The 27,787-nt window shown below is 39.8% G+C and overlaps 1 protein-coding gene and 2 long non-coding RNA genes across 24 annotated transcripts in view; 1 reads left to right on the forward strand and 2 right to left on the reverse strand.

Annotated features, from left to right (window-relative positions):
• The window catches only part of LOC122880732, a 157,229-nt gene extending 142,476 nt beyond the window's left edge, over positions 1-14,753 (reverse strand). For 4 of the 5 annotated variants that reach the window (XR_006379021.1, XR_006379019.1, XR_006379020.1 and 1 more), the window contains exons 1-2: positions 14,626-14,753; positions 14,118-14,226 (exon numbers count right to left, since the gene is read on the reverse strand). This is a non-coding gene — a long non-coding RNA (uncharacterized LOC122880732). Of the gene's footprint in view, positions 1-4,279; positions 4,322-14,117; positions 14,227-14,625 lie in introns of those variants that run through there. The other variant, XR_006379023.1, reaches the window with a different exon arrangement.
• On the forward strand, positions 14,119-25,506 carry LOC122880733. 4 transcript variants are annotated; one of them, XR_006379024.1, is made up of 4 exons: positions 14,119-14,330; positions 21,004-21,182; positions 21,420-21,497; positions 22,247-25,506. It is a non-coding gene; the product is annotated as an uncharacterized LOC122880733 (long non-coding RNA). The 4 variants fall into 4 exon arrangements; XR_006379027.1 differs by having other exon boundaries at positions 21,004-21,178; positions 22,223-25,506; XR_006379026.1 differs by having other exon boundaries at positions 21,004-21,178.
• The window catches only part of rapgef2b (Rap guanine nucleotide exchange factor 2b), a 112,630-nt gene continuing 109,594 nt past the window's right edge, over positions 24,752-27,787 (reverse strand). For all 15 annotated transcript variants that reach the window (XM_044206141.1, XM_044206135.1, XM_044206140.1 and 12 more), the window contains one exon: positions 24,752-27,674. Coding sequence is in view for 1 of the 15 variants with exons in the window: in XM_044206139.1 (XP_044062074.1) it covers positions 27,649-27,674 (26 nt within the window). In the remaining 14 variants the exon portion in view is untranslated. The remainder of the gene's footprint in view (positions 27,675-27,787) is intronic.

Genomic DNA, 27,787 nt, shown 5'->3' on the forward strand with positions numbered 1-27,787 from the left:
GAGTCCTATCGGGCCTTGTTGGCTCGTGGGACTCCCGAGGCAGCTGACAGGTACCGGCAGGCTAAGCGTGCTGCAGCCCGTGCGGTCACAGAGGCAAAAACTCAGGATTGGGAGAGGTTCGGAGAGGCCATGGAGGAGGACTATCGGTCGGCCTCAAAGAAATTCTGGCAAACCGTCCGACGGCTCAGGAGGGGGAAGCAGTGCTTCACCAACACCGTGTACGGTGCGGGTGGAGAGCTGTTGACCTCGACTGGGGATGTTGTCGGACGGTGGAAGGAATACTTTGAGGATCTCCTCAATCCCGCTGTCACGTCTTCCGAAGAGGAAGCGGAGGCTGGGGACCCGGAGGCGGACTCATCCATCACCCTGGCCGAAGTCACTGAGGTTGTTGGCAAGCTCCTTGGTGGCAAGGCTTCAGGGGTGGATGAGATCCGTCCTGAGTATCTTAAGTCTCTGGATGTTGTGGGACTGTCTTGGCTGACACGTCTCTGCAACATCGCGTGGCGGTCTGGGACAGTGCCTCTGGACTGGCAGACCGGGGTGGTGGTCCCTCTGTATAAGAAGGGGACCGGAGGGTGTGTTCCAACCACAGAGGGATCACACTTCTCAGCCTCCCCGGTAAGGTCTACTCCAGGGTACTGGAGAGGAGAATTCGTCCGATAGTCGAACCTCGGATTCAGGAGGAGCAGAGTGGTTTTTGTCCCGGTCGTGGAACACTGGACCAGCTCTATACTCTCCATCGGGTGCTCGAGGGTTCATGGGAGTTTGCCCAACCAGTCCACATGTGCTTTGTGGATCTGGAGAAGGCATTCGACCGTGTGCCCCGGGGCGCTTTGTGGGGAGTGCTCTGGGAGTATGGGGTCCGGGGCCCTTTGCTAAGGGCTGTCCGGTCCCTGTATAACCGGAGCAGGAGCTGTGTTCGCATTGCCGGCAGTAAGTCAGACCTGTTTCCGGTGCATGTTGGACTCCGCCAGGGCTGCCCTTTGTCACCGGTTCTGTTCATAATTTATATGGACAGAATTTCTAGGCGCAGTCAGGGGCCGGAGGGAGTCCGGTTTGGGAACCACAGGATCTCATCTCTGCTGTTTGCAGATGATGTCGTTCTGATGGCTTCTTCAAACCAGGACCTGCAGCATGCACTGGGACGGTTTGCAGCCGAGTGTGAAGCAGCTGGGATGAGAATCAGCTCTTCCAAATCTGAGGCCATGGTTCTTGACCGGAAAAAGGTGGTTTGCTCTCTTCGGGTAGGTGGGGAGTCCTTGCCTCAAGTGGAGGAGTTCAAGTATCTCGGGTCTTGTTCACGAGTGAGGGACGGATGGAGCGTGAGATTGACAGGCGGATCGGTACAGCGTCTGCAGTGATGCGGGCGCTGTATCGGACCGTTGTGGTGAAGAAGGAGCTGAGTCGAAAGACAAAGCTCTCGATTTATCGGTCAATCCACGCTCCTGCCCTCACCTATGGTCATGAGCTCTGGGTAGTGACCGAAAGGACAAGATCGCGGATACAAGCGGCCGAAATGGGCTTCCTCCGCCGAGTGGCTGGGCGCTCCCTTAGAGATAGGGTGAGGAGCTCAGTCACACGGGGAGCTCGAGTAGAGCCGCTGCTCCTCCACGCCGAGAGGAGCCAGCTGAGGTGGCTAGGGCATCTGATCCGGATGCCTCCTGGACGCCTCCCTCGGGAGGTGTTCTGGGCATGTCCCACCGGGAGGCGGCCCCGGGGAAGACCCAGGACACGCTGGAGGGACTATGTCTCTCGGCTGGCCTGGGAACGCCTCGGGATCCCCCCGGAGGAGCTGGAGGAAGTGTCTGGAGCGAAGGAAGTCTGGGAGTCCCTGCTTAGACTGCTGCCCCCGCGACCCGGCCCCGGATAAGCGGAAGAAAATGGATGGATGGATGGATGGATGGCAGCCGAAGCCACGCTTCATCCTGTCCGCTGTGGCCTCTGCCCTGCATGTGTGTGTAGCTCAGCCCCGCCCTCGGTCAAACAGACACACAGATCTGCAGACCCACTGCAATACAACGGGACCGTACCTTAGCCAATCAGACCGAATATAATTTGGACCCAGTCAGAGTCAGGTCCCAGTTGGGTTTCTGATACTAGGAACCAAGTAGACCCCTAGAGACCTCTTCAGCAAATAGAGGATGTACAGCAAATCAGTTCCATAAAAAAAATTGTTTTACAATAAAAATGTAATACCAGATTGGTACTTAACATCAAACCATATTTAAGCTTTAATAACCTCAAAGGATTCGAAAGAAAAAATAGACATCTGCCACATACCACCCATTCATAAAAACATTGTCTCTAACCTTGGCAATCAGCATCATGAGATGGATCGGGGGGGGTAAGTCCTTGTGTCAGACTGACATGCTGCTTGGGGGCTGAATTGGTATTCACGGTTTGCTTCATACCACAAAAACAGTATTATAATTGCCTGGCCCATGGGCAACCTCAGCTTACTTCACTAAATGGGCTTGTTGTCAGCTCTTAAAGTAACAAGTTCAAGCTAATGTTAGCCAGCATTTTTTGTCACTACCATAGGAGTTTGTGTTGTCCAAATGTTAATGTAAATGACTTAAACACAGATCAGTTATGTCAGTAATTCACCTTTTGAGGTCAGATTAAGAGGATGGAGCAGTCCTGCTTCCTGAAGTTGGGAAACATAAAAAATAAAGCTGTTTTTATACTCTACAGATTCAGTGAAGGTCATTTTATTTAACTTTGTTTAGACCACAGCAACTTCCTCTGTGGCTTCCTCAATAAAAAAAATCCAGTCAGTCAGTCTCTTTTACTACGGTGTCTATGCTGTTGATTTCAATGTCCATCATGTCCGATATGGTGTGAAATGTACTCCTTTCAGTTCAATGGCTGTTTTGAACAGACTTCACTGGCAGTGTCAAACCAGGTCACATGTGACCCGACAAAGTGATCAACACCGCTCAATACCAGAGCAACAAAACAATCCAGGTTTATTACTTTGCCCTGCTACTGTAGTACTCTCAAAAGTGTGTAAAGGTCAGACACTACTACTTTCTGGTTAGTTTGTTGGAGAGTCCAGTATAGAGAATATAAATAATGATGATCATGATGAGATGAATATTGATACTCATTCTCATGCACCATTTAACTAAGAGATGATACAGTCCATGAGCTAACAAAGATGTCAGACACAACAAATACCTAATCACATGACTTCTGGTGGCAGCAACTTCGTGGAAACAAACAAGTGTTAGAGCTATTTAATGCTTTTAAAGTCACATTCTAAATGTCAAACATTAACCAGGTATAGAAGACTTATACTACACAATAGTTGCAAGTTGCACAACAACTGAGATGTTCAAAAATCAAAAAAATGTCTCAATTATGATGATGGAGAAAAAAAAATACACCCAAAATTTCTCATAAAGACCCTCTGAGCTGTCCTCTTCAAGCTGTTGCTATCAGAAGCCAGAGTGTGGTCAGCTGGGTCTGCAGGCCTTCAATTTCACCAATTATCGATTATAGAAGGTCGCTTCACTAATGAGTGAAGGTCAGCCCCTCTCTTCATCTGTCACTGTCTTCCTCGGTATCCTTTCTTTCCTGCGAGTTTCCATTCCTCTCTGCTCCCCTCTCATTGTCTGGCATGCAGCAGAATGTGGCGCGAGAGGAGGACATGTCAATGTTATCAGCATGCAACAGACGACAGCTTTGAGGGAGACCGTGACTTTCAGCTGCTGCCCCAGTGGCTAATTACCCACACTCCTGGGTGGACCCCCGCTCGCCACTTTGCAAAACATACCACCAAGCTATGGGCGGCCATTTTGCATGTTGGAGCCAACGCCTGTTTTGACTTTTTTGTTACACTTAATGTTGGACATTACTTATGTTGAGGAGTTCATTAGCAGTGGTTCACAGGAGATGCCCCCATTTAGCACACATGACCAAAAAGCCTACTCTGGTTTCTTATTTCCAAATAAAATTAATGTGTTGTATAAAGGTTTTTCTTGAGTTTTCTGATTTGATAAATGAACAAATTTAACCCTGTAGAGAAATGGATTTCTATAAAATTAGAAAGAAATGGATAGCCCAACCTACATCTACCAATACTGATAATTCACAATATAAATTGTTTGATATTTGTTTTTTCATAAAACACAAAAACAGTTTGATAAGGATCCCTTACCTTTTTTTTTTTTTTTTTTTAAAAACAAAATATGTACTGAGTGGGACATTTTACAGTTGAAAACACCCTGGTAGCACACCTGGTAGAGCATGCGCCTCATGTAGAAGGCTGCATGTCATCCCCCCCTCTCTCTCTCCAACATTTCCTGTTCAGCTGATCCTATCAAATAAAAGGCAAAAAGCACAAAAAAATAATCTTTAAAAAAAACAACAAAACTCTGGTGGAAAAACTGCTGTACTGTATGCAATGGCGACAGTGGCTCTGCCGTGGGCTATAGGTTTGTCTTGCCCTGAGCTATGGCTTGTGTTTTGTGTCTCCCTACAGGTAAACAGAGATTGTATTAGTGCAATTGGGTGCACGTGGCCAGGCCATCCGTCCCCATTCCTTCTCTCTCTCCCTCCATCGCTGGCGCTCCCCCTTGCACCACGTTTTCTTTTGTTTGGTTTAGTTTAGTGGTATTTCATACATTTAGGAAATATATTTTATTGCAATTTCTGTAAATGAATAGGATTGTTTGATCTACTGTAGTGCTGAAACGATTAGTTGATTAATTCATTTTTGATAAGTAATTATTCCTTTAAGTCTTTTTGTAAGAAAAAATGCAAATTTAATGCGAAAATGTGAATATTGTCTTCTATATCATAAATTAAATATCTTTGGATTTTGGACTGTTGGTCTGACAAAAGATTTAAACACTTTACCTTGGACTCAGAAAATATTTGGCAGATTTATCAATAATGAAAATCATAAAAAAAAATCCCTTACTAAAACATAATGTGAATATGTATAACTAAAAGCATACAAAAACTACTGGTTGTAGTTGCAGTAGAGTTAGGAAAAAGTATGTATACCTAAGTAAGTATACCCTAAGTAAAAAATAATCAGCAGCAGCAGACTCAAGTGAAATCAATATCACTTGGTTAGATTATGTATTGTTTTGTTTGAATAAGTCTGATTTTAAGACCTAAGGTATGAGATTAAACAAATCATTGCATGCCTATACAATTTTATTGGTGTTCCAACAAAAGTCCATTGGGATTTAATAAATATTAAAGATCAAGCTTGTGCATTTATTACCTTAAATCAATTAAGTCATGGATTCCATTAAAATGTTTTCAAGGAGCAATAAGTTTGATATTTACTGCACCAGAGCACAAACTGACTGTAATATACTTGAAGGGGATTTCTGATCAATACCAATAACTCTTACTTCACCAGGTGTGATTTCACTTTCTGACCCAGTCATCCTTTTTCAAAACAAAAAACTCTATCTTCACTGGAATATTAACCAGATGTCAGTTACAGGCCACAATAATGCCGAAAGAGACAATGGATGGGGATGTTTTGCCAATGGTGTGATTCCTGGTTAGCAAAAGAAGTTAATTACAATTGTAGATCACGTAATGCCCCTTAGAAAATGTTGTGTAATATACTTAGTGTTCCTTTTTAAATTAAATAGTATACACTAACACAAGCACATAAAACTTAATAAGCCCATATAACTGAAATTCCAAGGACGTTTAATTCTAAGGAACAATGCGTGACATTGATGTTATTGCTCATTTAGCAGCCACTTCAGACCAACCAGACTAATATCTGATACCACGATTCAGTTAGCTGTCATGAACTCAGATCTATTCCCAGCTTGAAATTCCATTAATCGACAACTGATACACATAAACATCAATCAAAAGCCACAGCTTTCTATAGATGTCTTTGTGGTATTTTCAGGCAGTTGCTTTGTGAAATGCAAGAAAGCGCCTGGATCAACTGCATTTTAATCAATATGGTGAGCAGCAACAAATGAGTTTGCTCTAGAATTGATGTAGCTGTAACGTTTTATTCCACAGTTAGTGTTTAAAGCTGCAAACAATTGTTATTTTAAACTGTGATTATCAATGGTTTTCTGTGAAAGGGACCCTGCCACCATAACCACACAGCTGTATATTAATGGTCCGTGGGTAATGTCAAATACAAAGTTTACAAAAGAGTCAAAAACTGAACAAAGGCTCTTAAATTAGATACTTGCTTGTCTACTAAAAGAATGCCAGCTTATTTTGTGGGTACATTGTACACAGGTTTATCAGATGAAATCTACCAGCATCAGGTTCCTTCAACAAATTATAACACTCAAGGCTCAATTTTGATTATTGCAGTCTCAGTAGCATCTGTAGCCACTGCACCTGTGGTGCTTGTGTATTTATAGTTGTTGCTGGGTCCCCTGCAGTTGAGGTAGATTTCAATTCAATGTAATTTCCAGGTTACCTCTTCCTCATCTTTTGCGACTAATTGGATTGTACAGTCATGTCATTTGTCTCTGTTGTGGCCTCTGCAAAGTAGGCATGGGCGATGTGGATAAAATCATCTATCGTGGTATATGTCATTTTACATCACAATATTGATATATATTGTGGTATAGCAAATTGTCAGGAAAATCAATTGAGACATTGGTTATGGATAAAATAACCAAAAAGGGATGTTTTCGTTTGTCCGTTTTTAGCAAATTCAGCAAATTAAACACCAGACAAATAAAGCTACTTGTCATATAGTTAGCCACATTTCTCTCCCTATCCTTGTCTGTCCTCTCTTCGTCGGTGTGTGTGTGTGTGTGTGTGTGTGTGTGTGTGTGTGTGTGTGTGTGCGTGCACTGGCCTGGGCGGGGCTCCCTGGTTCTCCCTCCTGCTGATCACTGGCACACCTGACGTTCATCATCCAATCAGTCTCCAGAGTATATCTACCTGGCTCTACCAGACAACCGGCGCCAGATCGTCTCCGTACACCAGTACGTATCTTCGTCACGGCTCCGACCTCGACCAGTTGTTGTGTTCTGCATTTGGGTCCTTACATGGTGCATTACAACAGTACTAAATCACAATCCTATCAAAATCTAAATCCTGTTGCCAAAAATAATCAAATATAACCTGATATATTAAAAAAGGATAACTATCACAGTATAAACATTATAGCTAAATATCTGATGATGTGTAATTCATCATATTTCCCAACCTTTCTGTAAAGTTTCAGTTATTGGGTTGGGGTGCTGACCCCACTCACAATTCATATTGCGTAGGCCACTACAACCCTTACTGTAGGGCATTATTTGGCAACAAAACATATTTGTCTTCTGAAAATATTAGAATATTTGAAATAACACATTAATATATTACCCTATTTCTAGTAGGTTATTTCTTATGTTACTATTTTAATTCTCCACCTTATTTTAGTGTTTACTCACAAACAACTTTAAACTTTGCTTTTCCCTTCAGTTCTCTTTTCCACACACACACGTACACACCTATACCTCTGGTATCTGCACACACACACACACACACACACACACACACACACTGGCTTGCCCCGCCTGCCTCTTTCTGTTTCTCTCTCCCTGTATGTGTCTGCACTGCACTACACCGTTTTGGATTTTTTCACCCGTGATTCCATTTTCACAACAGCAGGTGAGCCGCGTGTGGAGGAGGCTTGTTGTTAATGACGGGAGGGGTAGAGCGAGGGGAGATTGTAGGCGAGGTGTTTGTGCTGCAGCTTGTTCTCCGGGGGAATCCATGCTTTGATCGGGTGCAGCCATACTTCATTGCGATGCGCCGACGCACAATATGCAAATCGACATATTTGTCGATGAATCGCCCCCAGCCCTACTTGAGTATATAGTATCTCATTTTCATTTGAAAACAATAGATTTGTTTTCACTAAGTCAAATCATTTTTTTATTTCTTATTGCATTAAATATATCGGCACAAATTAAAAATGTTGAGTTGTGTTCACATACACAGTATAATTTTGTATCTAGGTCCAGTGTCTTGAAGAATCTGGTCCAATGTGTTTACAGTGCATTAACAGTGAACCTCTTAAACTTAAGATAAGCTGATGGTTTCTACTGTGTTCACTTTCTCAAGCTGCTCTCAGCTCCAACAGTAGCTCTTTGATTGAACTATGAAATATACTAAGAAAGGAAACTGCCAAGGGAGTTTTCTCGATATTCTACTAATGAACCATGACTGCTCTCCTTTATCCAGAAAAACAAACAAACAAACTGGGGGGAAAACGTGCAAGCTATAGCCTACAGCTGTCAGCTGGTCAGACTAAGGTGAATGCAAAGAAAACACTTAATAAGAACTAATGGGCTCTTTTACACACACTGTCTGTGTCTGTGTAATTTACCTCCCTTATAATGGTCACAGCTGACAGCAGCAGTGCTTTTTTCCACATGCCTGCACCCACACTGGCACAGTGTGGTGTGTTTTTTTATTGTATTTTGTACATTGTTATGCTCAGTAGGGGTATGCCAGAATCACAATCATGCCACATCATATTTATAATTGTCTGTCTTTCCAAGGGTGGTGGCAAGATTACATGCTGGCTTCTACATGCTCTTAAACAAACTGGACCACAATCCCCTGCTGTTACGGCAGAAGCCCAAAAGGTTCAAATACATTACCCTTTTTGGAACATGGCAACCAATTACACTTAGCAGATGCTGACTGCACTTCATTTCTTCACGACAATAGTGTGTCTCTAAAAAGCCCATAGGTGTTAGCAGCTGTATGGGTTGTGACCCAATGCTGCAGGTGTGCCTAAGCTCTATGAAGAATTTTAGCGTCTTTCTGCAGTAGACAGCTGATTTTCAGCGAAAAAGCTCTGATAAACCCACTGTACATTACAAATAGCACCAAATGACAGACATAGTTAGTGACTAGCCGGTGAACACAGTAGAGCATGTAGCAGCTAAAGTGAGAGAATATTGGACTTACATTGAGTGTCTGCATACACATGGGATCAAATTTATCTCCAGTGAAACGGTGAAAACAAGACAAATCAGCCACACAAATCTATTAATTTCTTGTCAGACAGTTAAGTTGTAGATTTAGAAATTGAGTCAGCTTTTCACAGCCACTGGTTGTGGAGGAGCTGACCTCCAATATGCCTGCCAGATGCCTCTCACACAGTGACTCCTTTGCACATAAACTCATGACAGTTAGGTGAAGGCAATTAAGCTACTTATGACCCAGCACCCATTAGGGGGCCATGACTTCATGAATTAAACACTTAAAAATTCAAAGTTCATATAACACCCGAACCTAAAACAATAATTATGTCATCACCTCTTTTCATGGCCGTAATAACAGGAGTGCCCAGTGCATGGAGCTGGTACTCAGGTACATTTTAATTTGAGCAGTTCTGACATTTCAAAGCCACATTACTGCTGTGTGTTGCATCTTGGGGGTTATGAGGGGTTATAGAAGTGGCAGATGGTGGTACTGATACTGTAATTTAGACTTTGAGGAGCACTCACGCTGAGCATTGAAATGATTGTATTAGGACAGAGTCAAGGATCTATGCTCTTTCGAAGACCACCTATCATTAAGAAATTCCTTCGTTTAGTGTTCACAAACTGACCATGGAGGTGTAGAAAACAACAGATGCCAAATGTTTTTCAATTTAAAGTCATCAGTTTGAAAAAGAAACAGTTTTGAGTCCAGCCAAGGTCTTCTGGAAACTGTACACTAGATTTGGCATTTTCACTGCACTGCTTTTCTCACATTAGAGGTAAAGCAATCATCCATACAACACAATATATTTCACAGCAGACAGAGGGGCTTCAGACATGTTCTATCATTGTCATCACTTGATTGTTTTTATTTATCCATTCCATTATTTGTTAAGGAATTTAAGTCACATCACTTCTGTCAATACAGCCTATTTAAACAGCTGCACTCTACTGACTGTTAATGAGTGAAGCCAGAGTAAAAACATGCTCCTCGCTTCAGTGTGTTTATTTATGCATTAAAAGAGGCATATGAGAACATTTTAAATTGGTTTTCATGCAGTTGTATATACAGTAAATACTTTATGTCTAAGTCTTTTTAGGCTGTTTGGAGTGTCATTTCACCTAACAAAGTTATTGGCTGCATCTACAAAAATGTCAACTTTGTAATCAACTTGGCCTCGATGTATTTTTAGCTTATTCAGATGGTTTAAAATGTAAAAGTACACCTGAGATTTATAATTTTTTTCTGAACCCATACATGCAGTCCTTCATTTGGAGGTGAAACATGAAAGCTGAGGCTTTTATCTGGCAGCAACAGTAAGCCAAATTCCTGCTAATGATCTACTACTGATTGGCAGGTCATGCTGAGTCAAGTTAGAGCTGGTTATTCAATATTAGAGTCCAGTGTCTAAAAACTAGGACAAAATCTAATGCAATCAGATCCTACCAACCCACTCAATAAACACTATGCTGATATTAGACACTTCTACAAGACCGTGAATGAATGCTGAAAAACCTAAACTATTAATGCAATTAAAAAAAAAAAAAAAAAAGAAGAAGATCAGTCAAGAAAATAATCTGCACTTTAAATCAATAATAAAAATAGTCTGTTGATAGCTGTTGATCTGAGAAGGAACACAAACCCCAATCTTGCTTGTTGGACAAAACAAGTAATTTAGGAGACAGCATACTGGGCTTTAGGAAATTGGGATGGGCAAACAATGAATTGAGAAAATAATTGGCAGATTAATTGATAATGTAAATAATCATTAATTGCAGCGCTACAATACATATAGGATGTAAATTGTGTACAGCAGAATATAAACGTAATTCCAAGGGAGAATGGGCTGAGAGCACAACAGGGAGTTTTTTTCAGTGGCTACGAAGAAATGTGGCATGACTAACATGAATCGTCTGTTATTACCTCACACTTCCACCTTAACTCACCCAAAACATTAGGAATTGCTAAATCCCATTAGTGTGCAGTCTTGTTGGTTGTCTTACCAGAAGAAATTAAACAGGAACTTGTAAAAATAAGAAACTGCAATATTTTGGTAAATTTTTCAACTTTGCTATTAAGTACCAGTTACATCAGCATAATTCTTCCAGAGGATATCTGATCATTTTGTTATTTGGTGTGAATACTGATTGTGCCATGCATTAATATGGAGTGTTAGACAGAAACACTGCAGCTCCATAAACAGTTGCAACCATGTTTAATAATGTTTTCCTCATTATGCTAAGAGCTGCAGGGTGTTTACTGCTGCAACAGCTAATATAATGCCATTTTAACTTCCAAATGTATTTTTTTTTCTAATTTTGAAGAGTGCTCAGGAAGAGGACTGCTGAGAGTCACTGGAGTTTCACCTGTTACTGGTTATGATTGCAGCACAACATTGCAGGGTGCTCCAAAGCCAGTATTTTGCCGTGAGGGTACTTGCAAAAAGAAACAATAACCACCTCCATCTTTGCTTTTATAAACTGTAACTGAACGTTTAACATCACTAAATTAATTCCAGCAGGTCTGGCAAATTGCTGCTATGTGCTGAATAATTTTACAGATTTGAGTGACAAAGATGTTCATATAATCATGTCATCTTGTTCTGATCCATTTGTCAGACTCCGAGCTACCTCAGGCCTTTCCGATGTAAAGATAAATGGGAACAGTCGCTATGTAGGGACTTCATTAATTTTTGCTAGGGGACATACAGTGTGTGTGTGTGTGTGTGTGTGTGTGTGTGTTTCATTTCCTATGTGTGTATTTCATCTTCCTTCCTCTCTTCATGTCATTCTACTTTATCTAATGATGTAGAGTTTAGGCTTAAGTAATTCTGTAGAAGTACTATTATTACAGGCCAAGTTAAATTTCTTTTTAACATTTCAGAACCTCACATCAGAAAATCAGACGTAACTAATTCTGATGATCATGCTGTGAATGTGATATTTTCTGAATTTGGCTTAATGCTGTGTGAAAGCGGCCGTCTAGATGCTAATGGATCAAGATAACTCAAGTGGACACCATTTAAATGCACATGTCGACTCAGATATTTGGTGGGCAGCTGGTGAAAATAACACAAGGCAGGATACAGGAATACTAATATCAAGCAGCTGATTGGCTGTTCTCCAGAGAGAGCAGAAGGGAAATGGGTGGGTTGTAGTCTAGATGCTGTCATCAGCCTTCCACTTCCCCCTGCTGTATGAGAGGTCACATGGCATCTGTGTGGAAGAGCCTCTGATTCCAACATGAATACCTGCAGCTACACGTGACTCTGGTGTCTGAGGCATGTGAGAGTAAACAGCTTTTTAGGAGCACTAACCCCAACCCTAACAGTAACCACAACCATGATCGTCACTAACCATGCAATCACAGCCATCTTCCCATGTTCCCAGTCTCTGTACCGCCGGTACTTGTGTGAAAATGTGCTATGCTTCTCACAGACAAAATCTGTCAAAATCTAATTTTCTTTAACAGCTAATGTGTGATAATGGTCTGTTCATTAGATACAACTACGTTGATTCCTCCTGGGCCATTGAAGCAGTAAACAAAGGAAACAGCAACAAAGCATTGAATAAAGAAGAAGCACAGAGCAGATAGGCATTGAAATATACTCAGCCTACAATTTCTGTATTAACTATCATGAGCAAAAAAATATATATTCAAATGTATGTACATCACAGGGCATGCTAAAGCAGTAGTATTAGTAGTGAAACCTACTGAATAAATGATTAAAATATATTACAGTCAGTGTAAAGCAACAGAAAAGTATACATAAAATATATATAACAAATGAGATAAAGAAAGCTATATTCATTCACACCAAGAGTTCTTCTTCACCGACATATAGAACTGTGTCTGTTGTTTTGATTATGTGCATTATTGACTGCCCACTAAAAGTAAAGCTAGGTTAAAAAGATACTATATGCTTGTTTTCCTTATCCCTTACGTCATTAGAACTTTTTATCGCTGTTTTTTTTTTTTTAAACAGAGATTGTATTTTACATACAAGCCATATAACATAAATTCATAAAATCTGAAACACTGCTTTAGATTATACTTCCCAGCAGTATAGAAATTTGCTCTGAAATTTATTTATTTATTTTTACACACAGATGTATTTATATAAATACAGAATATGTCCAGAGTTGATTCAGGCACTGACTTCATCACTTCCTGCCAGCATAGACTAGTGCCAAAAATAATTTTCATTTAAAATCATATTAGATATTATATTACAGAGCCTGATGACAGCTATTATGTGGAATCTACTACTTAGACACTGGACACCAACTACCATGTGATCATTCCCCAATGAAGCATCTGCACATTGCTAGGAATATATTATCTAGTGAATCAAGATGGACCAATCTAAACCCAGCAATCCTCCTGATATGTATCAGATAATTAATAACTGATGCATTTTAAAAGTCATGGTTTGAAATGTTATGTAACATGAACAGTGTGGTTTAATGTAACAACAGTAGGAAACCAACAGCAGGTCAATATTTTAGATGTAATTATGATATGCAGAATAGTAAAGCAAGGTGTCACATTGCTTTGAGTTGATTTTTTCCCTGTAATATTAAGATGAATATGAACTGTGTGGTGAAAATGTGCACATGACTACATATGCTATGTGTGACAGATGGTATTTCGGGATTTCCAGGAAGCCAGTATTACATGGAAATAAATATATGAATGTTCTGTGTGCGTGACAACAGTCGTGTTTATATCCTGAAAGCCAATATACAGTACAATATTAGCCTCTGCAAGAGACCCAAGCTTGCACTGAACCAACCCCTCAAAACAATGGTGATGACACCCTAGGGGGAAATATGCAAAGTCAATTGTGTCCATAACACTCATGAGTATTTATATTTCCACTATGTAAACAAACAGCATGGAAGCATCATAATGCACCTGCCAAACAACCACCAATTAACAATGAGCTTAGCCACAACAAAGTAGGCTCATTCATAATTATTACCAATGCAAACATGCACAAATAGCAAAAAAGCAGCAGCATCCAAACATAAATTAACAGCTAGAATATATTGACAAAAAGCAGATCTGAAAAGCAATGAAAAAGCCAGCAGTTTTCAGCAGCTACATAACAGCAAACACACTCAAATGAAGGTCATCAACCGAAAATAATTAGCAAAAGCAGCCATTACTTAGCTTGTTGAAGTGAAGCAGTGGTCCCTGGTGTCTCATGGAGAGAAGAGCCATGGTCCAAATGTGCAGGCAGACAGCAGGACAGGAAACGCCAACTTCCAGGTGGAACTTCAGCAGTCAAACAGCCATAATCCGAGGGAGGGAGTGCAGTTTAAACACGGATTAGTTCCTCCACAAGCCATCCTGGGGTGACGTGATTTGACTGTAGCCAGGTATCTTAAATTTAACGTTAGCTAATGAAATGCTACACAAGCAGTAACGTTGACAGCAGTGTTAGCATGCAAGCAGGGCAGTTTAACTAAACCGTTTTACTGTAAATGTAAATAGCGCTTTAGATATTTGTTCCAGCTATTTTCTTATGAGTTGGCCTGGGTTTGTTTGCTGAACTAAACTAGCTAGTTTGCAGTCCAAGCTTTGCTCCATTTAGGCATTAAGTTAAGGTCGGAGAGTTCTTATTTCTATATTTATGAATTTAAAATATAGCATAATAAATGTATAAATAAATACCATTACTTCGGGAGAGACTTCTGATAAAACGTATATACAGGTATTCAAGGTGGAGTCTTGATGGAGGTGAGCAGGCGGCGGTCAGATGCTGAGAGGTCACAGGTGCAGCTAATTAGGCTAAAACTGAGCAAACCTCCAGTGAGGTGGGCCAACATATACAGTAAACAGACAGGGACAGAGAGCCTAAACTAAAGTAACCCGGTTTTGGATGAAATTTTCAATATGTGAAATTGGATTCATGCTTGTATTGCAAACATTTTATCATTTCCAGCAGACTGTAGACAAATGTAAAATAATGAAAATACCTTTTTTAGGTTTAAGTTTTGCGATCGCTGTTCGACCATATAGCACTTCATGGTGCTGAAGTCACACATGGGACTACTGTCTGGGCTCTAGGCTTTTCCCCTTTTTCCAAAATTCAAGCAGTTTTGGCATGAAACCCTTCAGTGGACTTATGGACAACTCCGAAGCACACAAATGCAAAAATACCCATTTTACATAGGCTACAGTATTTTGCAAAGACCATGCAGGTATCATGGCTAATTATTAGCTGATTGTTGTAATCTGTTAAAATCTTATTTTTTTTTTAGATTATTTATTCAGTCACAAATTCCCAGGACTCAGTGTGACACATTGTCATCACTGGCCAGGAGTGGAGATTTCAGCAAATAGTCCCACACATAAACCCCCATAAAACCAAAACCTGTCCTTTTTACACTTAGGTTTTTGTACAGATCAAACAAATGTGATTTACATGTTAGTAAGTGAGCTTTAGAGGTGCTGGTAGGCAGATTTGTAGAAACTAGCTGTTTTCCCCCTGTTTGCAGTCTTTGGGCTAAGCTAAGCTAACCAGCTGCTGGCTGTAGTTCATATTTATCAATCAATCTTTTCATCTGACATCTAAATGTTGAACTGTTTCTTTAAAATAACGAATCAGTTACTAACATTTTTGTTGATTAATTTCCTATCGATCGACTAATTGACTGATCAGTTGATTTAGCTCCTTGCTTATATGTAGAGGCTGCATGGGGCCTGTTGGATAGGAACAACTAAACAGTAAGAGTTTGTTTGTTATTACACAAGACCAGTTACAGCAGTCTGCCCTGCACCCTGTGATGCAGATGAAGCAGAGGCTGGCGATGGTCTGTAGCTTTCAGCCCACCACAGAGGGGGTGGGAGATGTTGCTTAAGATGGAGTTCAGTTTAGTCCTCATCCTCCCCTCTGCTGCTGCCTCCAGGCTGTCCAGAGCTTTCTTACGCCAGTTTGTTTATCCTGCCTGCCTCCCCCGCTGTGGCCCTGCCTCCCCAGCACACCACCGTACACAACAGTGGCTGGTACATGCTGCAAAGAGAAGATTGAGTATGTCAGTGAAATTAAAGAAAGTGTATGTGATGTAGAATGGTATTCTTAACCTAATATCCACATATCCATTTGTCTCAAAAATGCAGGAACAAAATCTGATTATGGTAGACGAACATGCTTGTTATATTGATTCCCAGGGGGGCAGTGTAAGATGTTCAGTAGACTACAGTATACATACTACTACTCTACAGGTATATTGCTCCAAAATATTCTTTCAACATTCAACTCACTGTGCATACCAAACCAGCTGCAGCCCTCTGACCTTTTAAGCAAACTTTTACTCTGTCTATTGTGCAATGAGTCGGCACTTTTTTAAATTTATGTGCATTATATAAATTTGATAAGTGTATGAAATTCAGATGTGCCCCGTCACCGCTCGCTGTTAATGATGAATTATTGACCATCTGTACGAGAAGCTTTTGAAGTATAAAATTGGTGCATAATGAGGTTCGGAGGCAGTTTCAGCTCCACCTCACCCCTACATGATTACATGTTGAATATTGATTATGAAAGCCTTTTAAATAACATTAGAGATTAAATCAGCTTTACAGAAATCAAGCTTAACCTAGACTTGTTCTGTTCGGTCATTGACACAAAGTTGATCAGCTGTACTAAGTGCATGTTTTAAAGCGAAAGTGGAAGCAAATGAATGAAACAGAGGTATAACAGCACTTTTACTTGTTAATTTATATATTTCAGCTGTAGGTCATTTTCTAGAAAAAAAAAGGTTACTACCACATCACCGAAATATTAGGCAGAGATATCTTTAAAAGTGGGTCATACATGTTTCAATTACCAAACCTATGGGTTGAATATATTTTATGTGAAGTGATTCATAATTTTACTCATTAGCTGGTACATCTATTTGTCTCCAGCCCACTACTTTCCACCTCAAAGGACCACTCAGATAATAGGCCTGTAATTAAACCTGGCTGCAATGGCTTTTGGTGTCCATAGAGAGAAACAGAAATAGTAGCAGAACTAATGCCAGCTTTATGTTGTGCAAAAAGAGCCCCAGATTAATATGGTCGGTTGTACTAAGAAGCAGTGACAGCCAGGCCTCAGTAATGTCCCTCGGTGTGTACCAGACTCTCTTTCTAAGCACTAACGGACATGAAAGAACCTTCTGATGTTCTGACCTGTGAGTTTACCTTTTGTTCATCCTGAACTATGTGCTCGTGTGCAGCAGGTCCTGCATTTTAGATCTGGGCTTTCAATGAATCCGACCATGAAAAACTACTGTACTGTACCTCCATCATCATCTAGCCCGTGCTTGCTTTTCTCTTGTTTTTGATCTATATTTGTAACCTTTGTGTTCTGTGAAGCGCTCAGTGAAAACATGTTTGTTTCAAGTGCTTTAGAAATAAATGTGATTGTGATTGTGTGACCACATACCATCTACAACCTTTCATAAATGCCTATAGTGTTATATATTGAAACAATTGACCTAGAATGTAATAATAATACTTGAACAATAATGTAACAACCCTCTACAGTGAATTCATTATTGTAATAGGTTGCTGAATAATTGCATTAATACAAATTATTACTATTTGGAGTCATGTAATAATTCAGTTTGTTAATTGGTGTTTTTGTTGTTGTGATTCATCACGTTCATAGTCAAAATTATAATTACATCACTAGAAAATATGTCAAAGTCAGTGATATAATGTTTTATACTGTTAGGACTGCAACTAAAGATAATTTTTATTATTGATTGTTATTTTTTTAGTTTAATCAATTATTCGTTTAATCTTTAAAAATTGGGAAAAAAATGGTCATCACAATTTTCAAGAGCCCGAAGTGAAGCTTCAGATTACTTGTATTGTCCAACCAACAGTCAAAAACCCAAAGCCATTCCGTGTACAGTGATATAAAACAGAGAAAAGCAGCAAATCCTCACATTTGAGATGCTGCAGCCAGGAAATGCCTGCCATTTTTGCTTGACAAACAACTTAAATAATTAATTGATTATCATTTTCTGTCAAGCGAATAATCAATCAAACATACAGTATAACCACAAAGCAACAGAGAAACATAAACACACCAGAGGTTTGACAGGTTTCCCCGCTTATCCTCAGATTACTTGTGTTCCATATAATGACCAATGTGAGTGACCCCCCCATATGTGGGCCACTTTCCAGAGCAGCAAGACAGTGTGGAGGTGAGCCGACCTTTCAGAGGTCGGACGTGATGTGTGAGGGATGTGTCTGTGGCCCTTCAAACCCTATTAGGCCTAATAGCCAATTAGTGGTTCAGAAGGGAGGTGAATGTCAGCTCATTGTTTTGATGACTGTCACAGCAGCTGGATAATACAGTATCTTAGCCTGGAGGAGGAACACTGAATACTGGATTTCATATGTTATGTCATCTAATTGGGATGCTGCCAACAATCGGGCACAGAGAGAAATTGACTGAAATTGATTATAAATGAATTGATTTTTTAATTTAATGATGAGAAGATTGATACCACTCTCATGTCACTCTCATGTACGTTCAATATGAAGCTGGAGCCAGAAGCCGGATAGCTTAGCTTAGCATAAAGACTGAGAAGGGAGAAATTGCTAGCCTGGCTTGTCCAAATGTAAAAAAATCCATCTACCAGCACCTAATTTGACGTGTAAAAAGTGTGAAAAGGACATGCTGTGGTCTTTATAGGAAGTTAATGTGCTGGACTTTCTTGGACGGGTAAATGCTAACAGTGACAACGTATTATCCGTTAGCTAATTAGTAAAAACTTCAAAGCCCAACTGCATTTCAACTTTTTTTGAAAGAGTGTTGGACCTAGTTCACTGCATGGCTGTGCACCTACGCCCATAGTAAGTCCAGAAGAACTGCTCCCAGTATTATTGGAAAATAACAGGTTAGAACTAAATATTTCGGGTCTCTTATGTGAGAGATTTCTGGGGAAATGTTGAACAGGAACCAAGCATTAATGGATTTGAGATTGGCAAGTTCAGTGTTACTTCTTTTTTTTATCAGACTCTTTGATCTCCACCAAGTAATTTAGTTTCTAGTGCTTCATATCCACCTGTACTGAATCAGGCTGTTCAAAGGTCATTACCTTAATAATGATACCATTATTTATGACCCTCCACTCCAGATTGGTTGATGGTATTGCTGGTTCCACCACAGTGGCTGCTCAGCCAACGATAGCACCATATTGATTGATTGAAATGAATGGACTCTGATTACCATTATTTGTTCCCAGTCTAACACCACACCATGGTGAAATGGCTAGTTCATCACATAAAAAACTGTGGACAATAGTAGTTTCATGTGTTCACACACTTCAGTAAAATATCAGACAGCAAAATCCAAAACCTGGCAAATTTTGCTTTCCATATCCCTCCTTTAAAATGGGTGGCTGATGTAAATGTCACTATGGATTATCACTGAAGTTATTAATGAATTAAAAGTCTTTGCTTACACTGCAGTAACCTTCTAGGAGAAGATTAATGGAACTTTAATGATCCCCATGGAGAAATTGGATATTAGGACATTAACAGTTTTACTTTTGACATTTTCAACAATGATCCCTGGGTAACACTGTAATATCCATATATTTTAAATAAGGCTAAAATGTATAGAAAATTCACATGACTCAGTAGACTGTGCCGAGTAGTAAATTATGGCTCATTACTTTATAATAGACTCCTTAAACCATTTTTTTGCATTTTAAAATATCACCCCTCAGTAGGTTAAGACCTTTTAATCACACGCTATCACACTCAACCAATGCAGGCCATTGAAATGGAGAGCAAGCCTCTTCCCTCTGCATGCCAACTAGGTTATTGTGAGTCAGGTTTGTAAGTGAATCCATGGGTGGTTGTCCCCTTTAAAGAACCATTTGAATTCAAAGCATCTCAAAGCATGGCTCTCAGCTATATTTACAGCTTGGATAGCGATCAAATGGGATCTTTCAGGGTCGAAGAAAAGGAGCAGAACACAGCATGTGAAAACACACAAGGGAATGAGTCGCTTATTGAGTTTCATGCTTCCTACACATTTCCATTACAAAAAATATGTTTCCAGCTTTTAATTTTTTTACTGAATGTCAAGCTTTTGTGTTTTTAGTGACTGTATAGTACACAAATATATGACTGAACATAGTAGAGAATAATTGTTTAGAACTGCATATTGTAATGTGACTGAAAAATGAATTAATTTATGCTTCTACCTTCAAAAGATATTCTCAAATCTAATCTGTAAGTGTTTCTCAATAAGGCAAATTTTTTTTTTACAATCTAAAAATAGTCATTAGAGCAATAGTTCTAATTTTGCCAAATATGCTTATTTGCTTTTTGCTGCTTTGCTTCTTATTTTTTGTTAGATAACAAGATTGATACCACTCTCATGTCTGTACAATAAATACAAAGCTACCACCAGCAGTCGGTTAGCCTAGCTTAGCACAAAGACTGGAAACAGGGAAACAGCTAGCCAGGCTCAGCCAAGAAATAGTGTGGTACATAAACAAATGAGATATAATGTGTTAGTTAGTGAGGTTTAGAGGTTTCTGGTAGGAGATTTTGAATTTTGGATAGAGCCTTTGGATAGAGCCAGTTAGCTGTTTCCTCCTGTTTCCAGTCTTTGTGCTTAGCTAAGCTAACAGGTTGCTAGCTGTGCAAAAACCGAAGTGTAAAAACATCAAGTTGTGGTTTTTACAGTGGGTTAAGTATATACTTGGACGTATGTATATACTTGGATGCATATACTTTATTGATTCCCTCTGATTCTGATTCTGATTTCTTGACTGAGCCAGGCTAGCTGTTTTCCTGTCTCCAGTCTCAAATGCTTACCCAAGCTAACCATCTCTTGGCAGCAGCTTCATATTTACCATACAATTATGAGAGTGGTATTAATCTTCTCATCTAACTCTCAGCATTAAAGTGAATAAGTGTATTTCCAAAAACGTTTACTATTACTTTAAATTCATTTTTAATTCTAAAACCGTGGTATACTGTATATGTGAATATTTAATGCTTGGCTCTGATGTTTCTCCATAATATTTCCAGATCTTTATTCTACTCCCCAGCAGATGCTGAGAGGATGGTTTACCGCTCCGTGATTTCTTCTGCGACTACCATGAATGACAAGAGAGTCATTACTGCATGAGGCGACAGGTTCCAGCAAGTCACTTCTCAGAGGCAACAGGGAGCACGAAGGCACAGATTTATTCATGGGACTAGTGTGTGTGAGACACTGGGAGCAGTGGGAGGGCTTCTGCTGAAGGATGGATGGATAGATAGATAACGCATCTGGATTGCATCACTGACATTATCATATATTATAGAGGCAGAAAAAGAGAGACAGAACATTGCAGAAAACTGAGACAGAGTCATGAGAGTGATGTAGCTGCTACAGTGTGCGCAACTGGTTTTGTTCCCTGTTTCTAAGGTGTCTCCCTCTTCTTATCTCTGCACATTTGCAGGTGCTCTGTCAGAGGCAGACCTCACTATCTGCTAATCTACCACAGTGGGGACTCGAGAGCCGGAGCAGCAGAGTTGAGGTAACAGCAGCACCAAGAGCAGAACAGAAGAAAACAGTTTCCTCTGTCACAAATAACCAAACGGTCGATGCAAGATAATAACAGATCCGAATACTTTGGGGCTGCTTATCTAAAAATACTGTAGGCCTAGGTGTTTGTGGTATCGATTTTTTTAGTGTTATAAAATTTATTGATGTAGCTCAAAATGTTGGGTTTTTACAGTGTCGATTGCCTCTTGAAAATGTGTTATTGGAGGGTGGGAGTCTAGTTTGAAAAGCTGAGAGGACAGAGGAATGAATCTCTATTGTATAACAAAAAAATGGGCTTTTATCCAATAGAGGAATGTCTCATGGTATTACTTTGTATTGGCATCAGACATATTTCACAGATAGCTATGGTGTAATAAAGATTGTTTCCAATTAGACATAAAATATCTGAGAAAATCATAAAATGTAATAATCCAGGCTGAGCACCTACAGTAATTAAAGAACTTCATGCTGATATTCCATTACAAGCTCTCTAAAAGAGTGTTTGGGAGTGAAACAGCAGTCGCTTTATGAACCATGATGAATGTGGAACATTTTTCTCAATCAAAACAAAATGAAGTGAAATCTGCCCTCCATCCCCCTCTCTGTTCCCAGCCTTCACTAGATTTTACCACAGCAAATTGTGCAGGAAAGTACCTGGGCAGAGGAGCATACAGCTTTTATTAATCTTTCTTTTTCTCAATTCTTTGTCTCTGACAGCTTTTAACTGAATTGTCTTCTCAGGCCTGTGTAGACCCATGGAGTCCAGACACAGGCCGGTGAACGCTGTGACATCTCCACTCCCCTCAGCTCTAGTGCTGCTGCCTTCATCCAATTTACCATGAAAGGAATCCAGACAGTCCCATAATATGACCCACGGCTGCCTCGATTGAACACGGTCGACAACTCTGGGCCCGGGCTTCACACACATAACCAGCCGGCTATCTACTGAGGACCATTGGCTGCCTGTTACCCCTTGATAAGGCCCATTGCCCAGGGACAGAGTGGACAGGTCCATCTGGCGGCATTTCATAGTGAAGAGTGCCCCCTGGTGCCTTTGAGGGCTCAGCACAGTTACAGAGCCAACTGAGTTGTAAACACATCGCCTCTAACTGTAGTCAGGGGGTGGTTTTACTGTCGGACACAGATTACAGCAGTCTTTCCTCCCTAATTTCATGCAGCAGCGGTGCTTTGGGGTAATTTTTTGTTGTTTTGGTTCCACATCCATCCTCGTGTCAGTCACAGTTATCTTTCTAATGCAGGCGACTGCAGTGAGAATATTTTTTCTTCAGATACTTTATCACAATGAAAACATGATTTGTCAGCGTTAGGGCTGAACCTCCATTTGTTTTGAGGGGAAATTAGAAAAAAAAATAGAGCTATTTTAATGTCACTTTTTTCTTGCGGTGATTGTCGTTTTTCTTGCTGCGATGCCACACCTTGTGAATAATGAGAAATCAACGCTATGCAGCCCATAATTAAGTCCCAATTTTCTGACTGAACGGAAGAAACCTAAAATAAGTCAGTGGTTTCCTGATGTATGAAAGTATGTTGGACAAAGACTGCAGTAATACTGATTTTGATTTCCTTTAACTGTCCAAAGCTCCCATTTTTTGCAGATTCATGTGTTATCTCTTGTGTTAGAGAAGAAAATGAACAGGTGTTGCTAAAGTGTGTCTTTTTGTCTATTCCTAGAGGGAGAAAAGACACACTTTAGCAACACCTGTTCATTTTGTTCTAGTGGGTCTATAACACAAGAGATAACACATGAATCTGCAAAAAATGGGAGCTTTGGTAAAACGGCTAACCAAATCAAACAAATTTTGCAAACGTTTACAGTCCCATGAGCTAAATGCTGCTCCAGAGGTTTTCTCTCTTCCCCTTTAAATATATACAAACTAATGAATAAATAAAATGCTAGGAGCAACATCAGCATCCCTGTAGTTGTTTTGGCAAATTTACAAAAATACCTAATACTGGCAGAAAGTTCCTGCATCTTCTATCCAAAAACACTACCAAATCCTCCTGTGTTTCTCTCTCTGTGTATGTGACAGACTGACAATGGAAACAGAAATGGAGCAAGACAGTGAAACAGATATTTTCTACCTTTATTTACCAGGCTGAAAGTTTGTGTGTATGAGTGTGTGCGTGCTGGCATTTCTTCATCTCTAATGGTAGGACTGTGTATCATTTTTTGGAGAGTGTGACAAATTGGGGCCCTCGGCTCTGTGATAGAGGGAACCGGGACCATCTAGCTTGCATTATTCATGAGGAGTGGGAGTGTCAAGCTGTGATATGGTGTCTACCACCATAACAAAGCTACAGTCAGAATGTCAAAATACATGTATACAGCTTATACATTTCCCCATCTGAACCCACACTAATAAACAGGAAACGAAGGCATTATGGCACCAACTAATGATAATGTGAACAGTTTTGATTAAGAAGTTGGTTTACTTGTTGAGAGAGTGGGTTTACGATGACTTTACTCACTTTGAAAAGAACACAAGTTGTGAGTATGTTTAGACCAATTACAGACAATTAAACACAATCTGTATACATTATAATTAACATATTTTCAGAACCTAGCACACTATGAAATAAACTGAATATCACTGAAGTACTTCAGATGTTGTATATTTGCAGAAAAACAGCGCACTCTTGTGGTATGAAAGCACAGAGAATTTTCAGTAACTACCCACAAGCTGTGTAGTAAAGAGATTCAAGATCTAAAAGTACAGTCGTTTTCTAACAAAAACATAAAGCTACTTAATCATTTTATTATCTCAGTCTGCCTAATTTGTTGCCAGAGGTAACAAAGTCATTATGAATTACAATTTTCTTTTAATCTAATGGTATACATGGAAATTATTCTCTTATGCTTTATTCATAGTATATTAAGCTTCCTCTAATTTATTAAAAATATAAGTAAATCTGAGCAATTACAGTGAAAAATGAGGCACAAATTAAATGTCTTACTTGCAGGAGAAACTATAATATGTTATAGCATATATGTATCCCAAAACACTAGCCTAAGGTAATCATTTTTTTTTCTTATTATGGGTATGTGGTGCACAGTGAGTTGGAGATATAGAATGTCATTGTAAGAAGATAAAACAGCTAATGTAAGAAACAAATGGGAAATAAAATAAATTAGAATAGTAACAAATGAGAGTTTGGACTTGCGCTATTCTCACAGTTCCGGATAACAAGACAATACAAAACAAGTAAATAAAAGCAAGGGGAGACTTCAATATCTCTTTTTTATTAATTCTGACACACTGCGGTCAGATAGAAAAGTATGAGAGTTACACTTTTCAAGTTGCTTCCATGACTTGTGCAAACACTAGACGGTATCTGGGGAAAACTCCTCTGAAGGAAAAATGAAATTGGAAAAGAAAGACATCAAAATGCAGAGGAAATGAATAAGTGCATTTAAACCTAGGTGTTGATTCTTTATGCAGTATTTATTGATTCCCAGCTTCATATAAACTGGATGTTGAGGCATAAACATAGTACATTTGAACAAAAATATAACCAATATTTACAATTATTGTATTAAAAATACAAAAACAACTGATACATACTCCACCAATTGTCTTTTTAAAAGACATACAGGTCAAAGTAGTACAAGAAAGAATGAAGAAAAGAAGGTCATCACCAGCTAAATGTACATTTCTCACTGACATCACACATCAAACAGAGTAGCAGTTCTACCTACTACACTTATCTTTACGCTTGTACATTTTTGTGCAACTTTTTGTTTTTCGAAATAGGACTCGGCGCACTAATATGCACATTATCTTCAGAGTTGAATGAAAGTGAACGATGCATGTCACCACTGTATTACAAACAAATTATTAACAATCTATCTGCAGCCATTACAAAAAAATTACAATAACAAAAGAAACCCAGGAAATTATTAGTGTGTAGTCATGGAACACAGTGGAAAACACTGCACTCATTCATCTGTTTCTCAGTCTGTAGTTTCCAAGACTGATCAATGTGATCAGTGCGACTCAGTGATAGAAGAAAACAAGAGTTACTTTTCACAATTGGATTTCTCATCATTCTGATTGGCAGCCTTGAATTTTTTTTTCTTCGTATGTCAACTTCTGCACCGGAGTCAAAGAAAAACAAAAATCTAAATCTTCAGTCACTTCCATTGATGGCAAGATATGGTGGAAAACAGGATGCAGGTGTTAGTGATATACATACAGCATCCACTGAGCTGATGTCTGTAACAGGTGAGAAGAGTTTCTGAGGATCAATCTATTAGCACAACAGCAGAGGGAGAGGGTGCAGGGTCGCTCTGTGTGTAGACAAAAACATCTACTACACTGTAAGGTAATGGCCACAGCAAGTCTGATGGTGCCATCTGAAGCCACATGAAAACAAAACAGAAAGAAAATGCTTAGCTTTGTCTTGTACTGAGTCTTAATATATTAAAATACTCTGGGGAAGTATCTTGAATAAGGCATTTCACTCCACTATTGCTTGATTCAAGACTGCTCTTGAAACAAGATGATTTGTGATGGGAACCACCATGCAAAGAAATGTATGCAATCATGGCATCGTAAGGCGCTTTGGACATTCACAAAATGTGGCATATGTTCAGGTTGGAAAAAAGCCAAATCTGAATTTGTGGATACTCTTATTTTTGATGTTATTATAAGACTCTGTACAAGATCATTTGTAAATGTAGATAGTTAGAGGTACACTCACAATTTACACACTGGCAGCTTCTGAAATATGCTGATGTTTACCACCCTGGTTGGTCTGTGATCCCTCCATAACAAAATAAAGGAACAAGAGGCAACTTTTGTAATGTCAGTGAGTGCTCGCTTACTGTGTGATTTTAACATTTCCTGTCAGCGTCCATACCTGACTTCAGCTTTTAATTTGGGCAAAAAAGGGTGAACCTCCAGGATTAAATCTTCTCTACCGCAGCTGCACTTTGTGATTTAGGTCGCTTCAGTTACCTCGTGCACCTGTGATACATTGTAGAGACAAGCATGATGGAGTCAGACATGTTCGCTCTGTTTTCAGTGGGTGGTCAATCACCTCTGTGCTTTTTGATATCACCTACAGGCCAGTTACAAAACATTATACTCTTAATGTAACAGCAAGCAACAGGATGATGAAAAGACTTTGATATAACCAGTCAAGCTCTGAGGTGAGATGACAGTAAGATATGGTTCACTCATACCCTGGTATCCAGGCCAAATGTCTGGCAACATCTAGGATTGTGCTGAAAGTGCTATTTTTAAAAATGAATTGTGTTTTTATGTATGTATTGGTACAAATAATGCACTCTGTGTGTGTGTGCATGTAGGTATGTCAGTACACTGTGCATGTCGGTTCTCCATACTGGGCTCTCCTACATGTAGCTTTGATTTGAACCAACACATAAGCTTTCACATGAGATAATACTGGGTTTAGAGTTCAAACACTCGACAACAGATGGGTTGTTTCAGTCCAGGCAGAGAAATGGGTTGACTTGGTTTCTCTTTTCAGCCCCCAGAGTGCAATCAGTCAAAGAAAATAACAAAAAAGAAAATAAATCTGGCGGGAAGTTGAAAATTAAGAGTCAAGTCAACCATTGTTTCTCTCTGTCTTTAAATGAAAGTCTGTTTTCTTGTTTTTATTTGTTCTGTTTTTTAGAAAGTAGAAAATGAGAAAGTGCAGATGAAGCTCAACACGTCATGATGCTGTTGTGTTAACAGGTGGGTCTGGGGTTTTGTCACTGGGTGGGGGTCGGTCTTAAGGAACCGCTTCCGTTTCTAACAGCAACATCTATGTGGTTTTGTGTGTATGTAGCCAGGTGGACCCCCCGGCACCAGTTAGGTTTCTGTAGTCTTTTTCCAAAGTGCCAGGCATTTTGTCATCGTCTTTAACCTTCTCTCCATCTCTTCTTCACAGTATTTTTTGCATGCAGGGTCATTCAACCCTCAATGATGCTTTAAGGCAGGGGAGGGAGACGAGCAGAGGAATCCACCAATCAGGAGGGAGAGCCAAGTGGAGGAGGCAGGCACGTACGTAACTGATGATGAGTCCATTGGTCTGTCTATCTGTCTCTTTAATCCTGCCCACCCCAAAAGCAGGGGGACTTCAAGTCACTGCAAAAGGATGTCCACTGTTGTCCCTCAGACTGCTGACACCTGTTCATCCTCTGTGAAAACAAAGAGACAGTGAAAGGTTACAATGAATGCGGAAATGTCACGTATAAACTATTTTTTTTTAAGTTCAAAAAGTAATGAAATGTGTTTATTTCAGTGAAAGCTG

Source organism: Siniperca chuatsi, linkage group LG8 (assembly GCF_020085105.1).
Source record: "Siniperca chuatsi isolate FFG_IHB_CAS linkage group LG8, ASM2008510v1, whole genome shotgun sequence".
NCBI lineage: Eukaryota > Metazoa > Chordata > Actinopteri > Centrarchiformes > Sinipercidae > Siniperca > Siniperca chuatsi.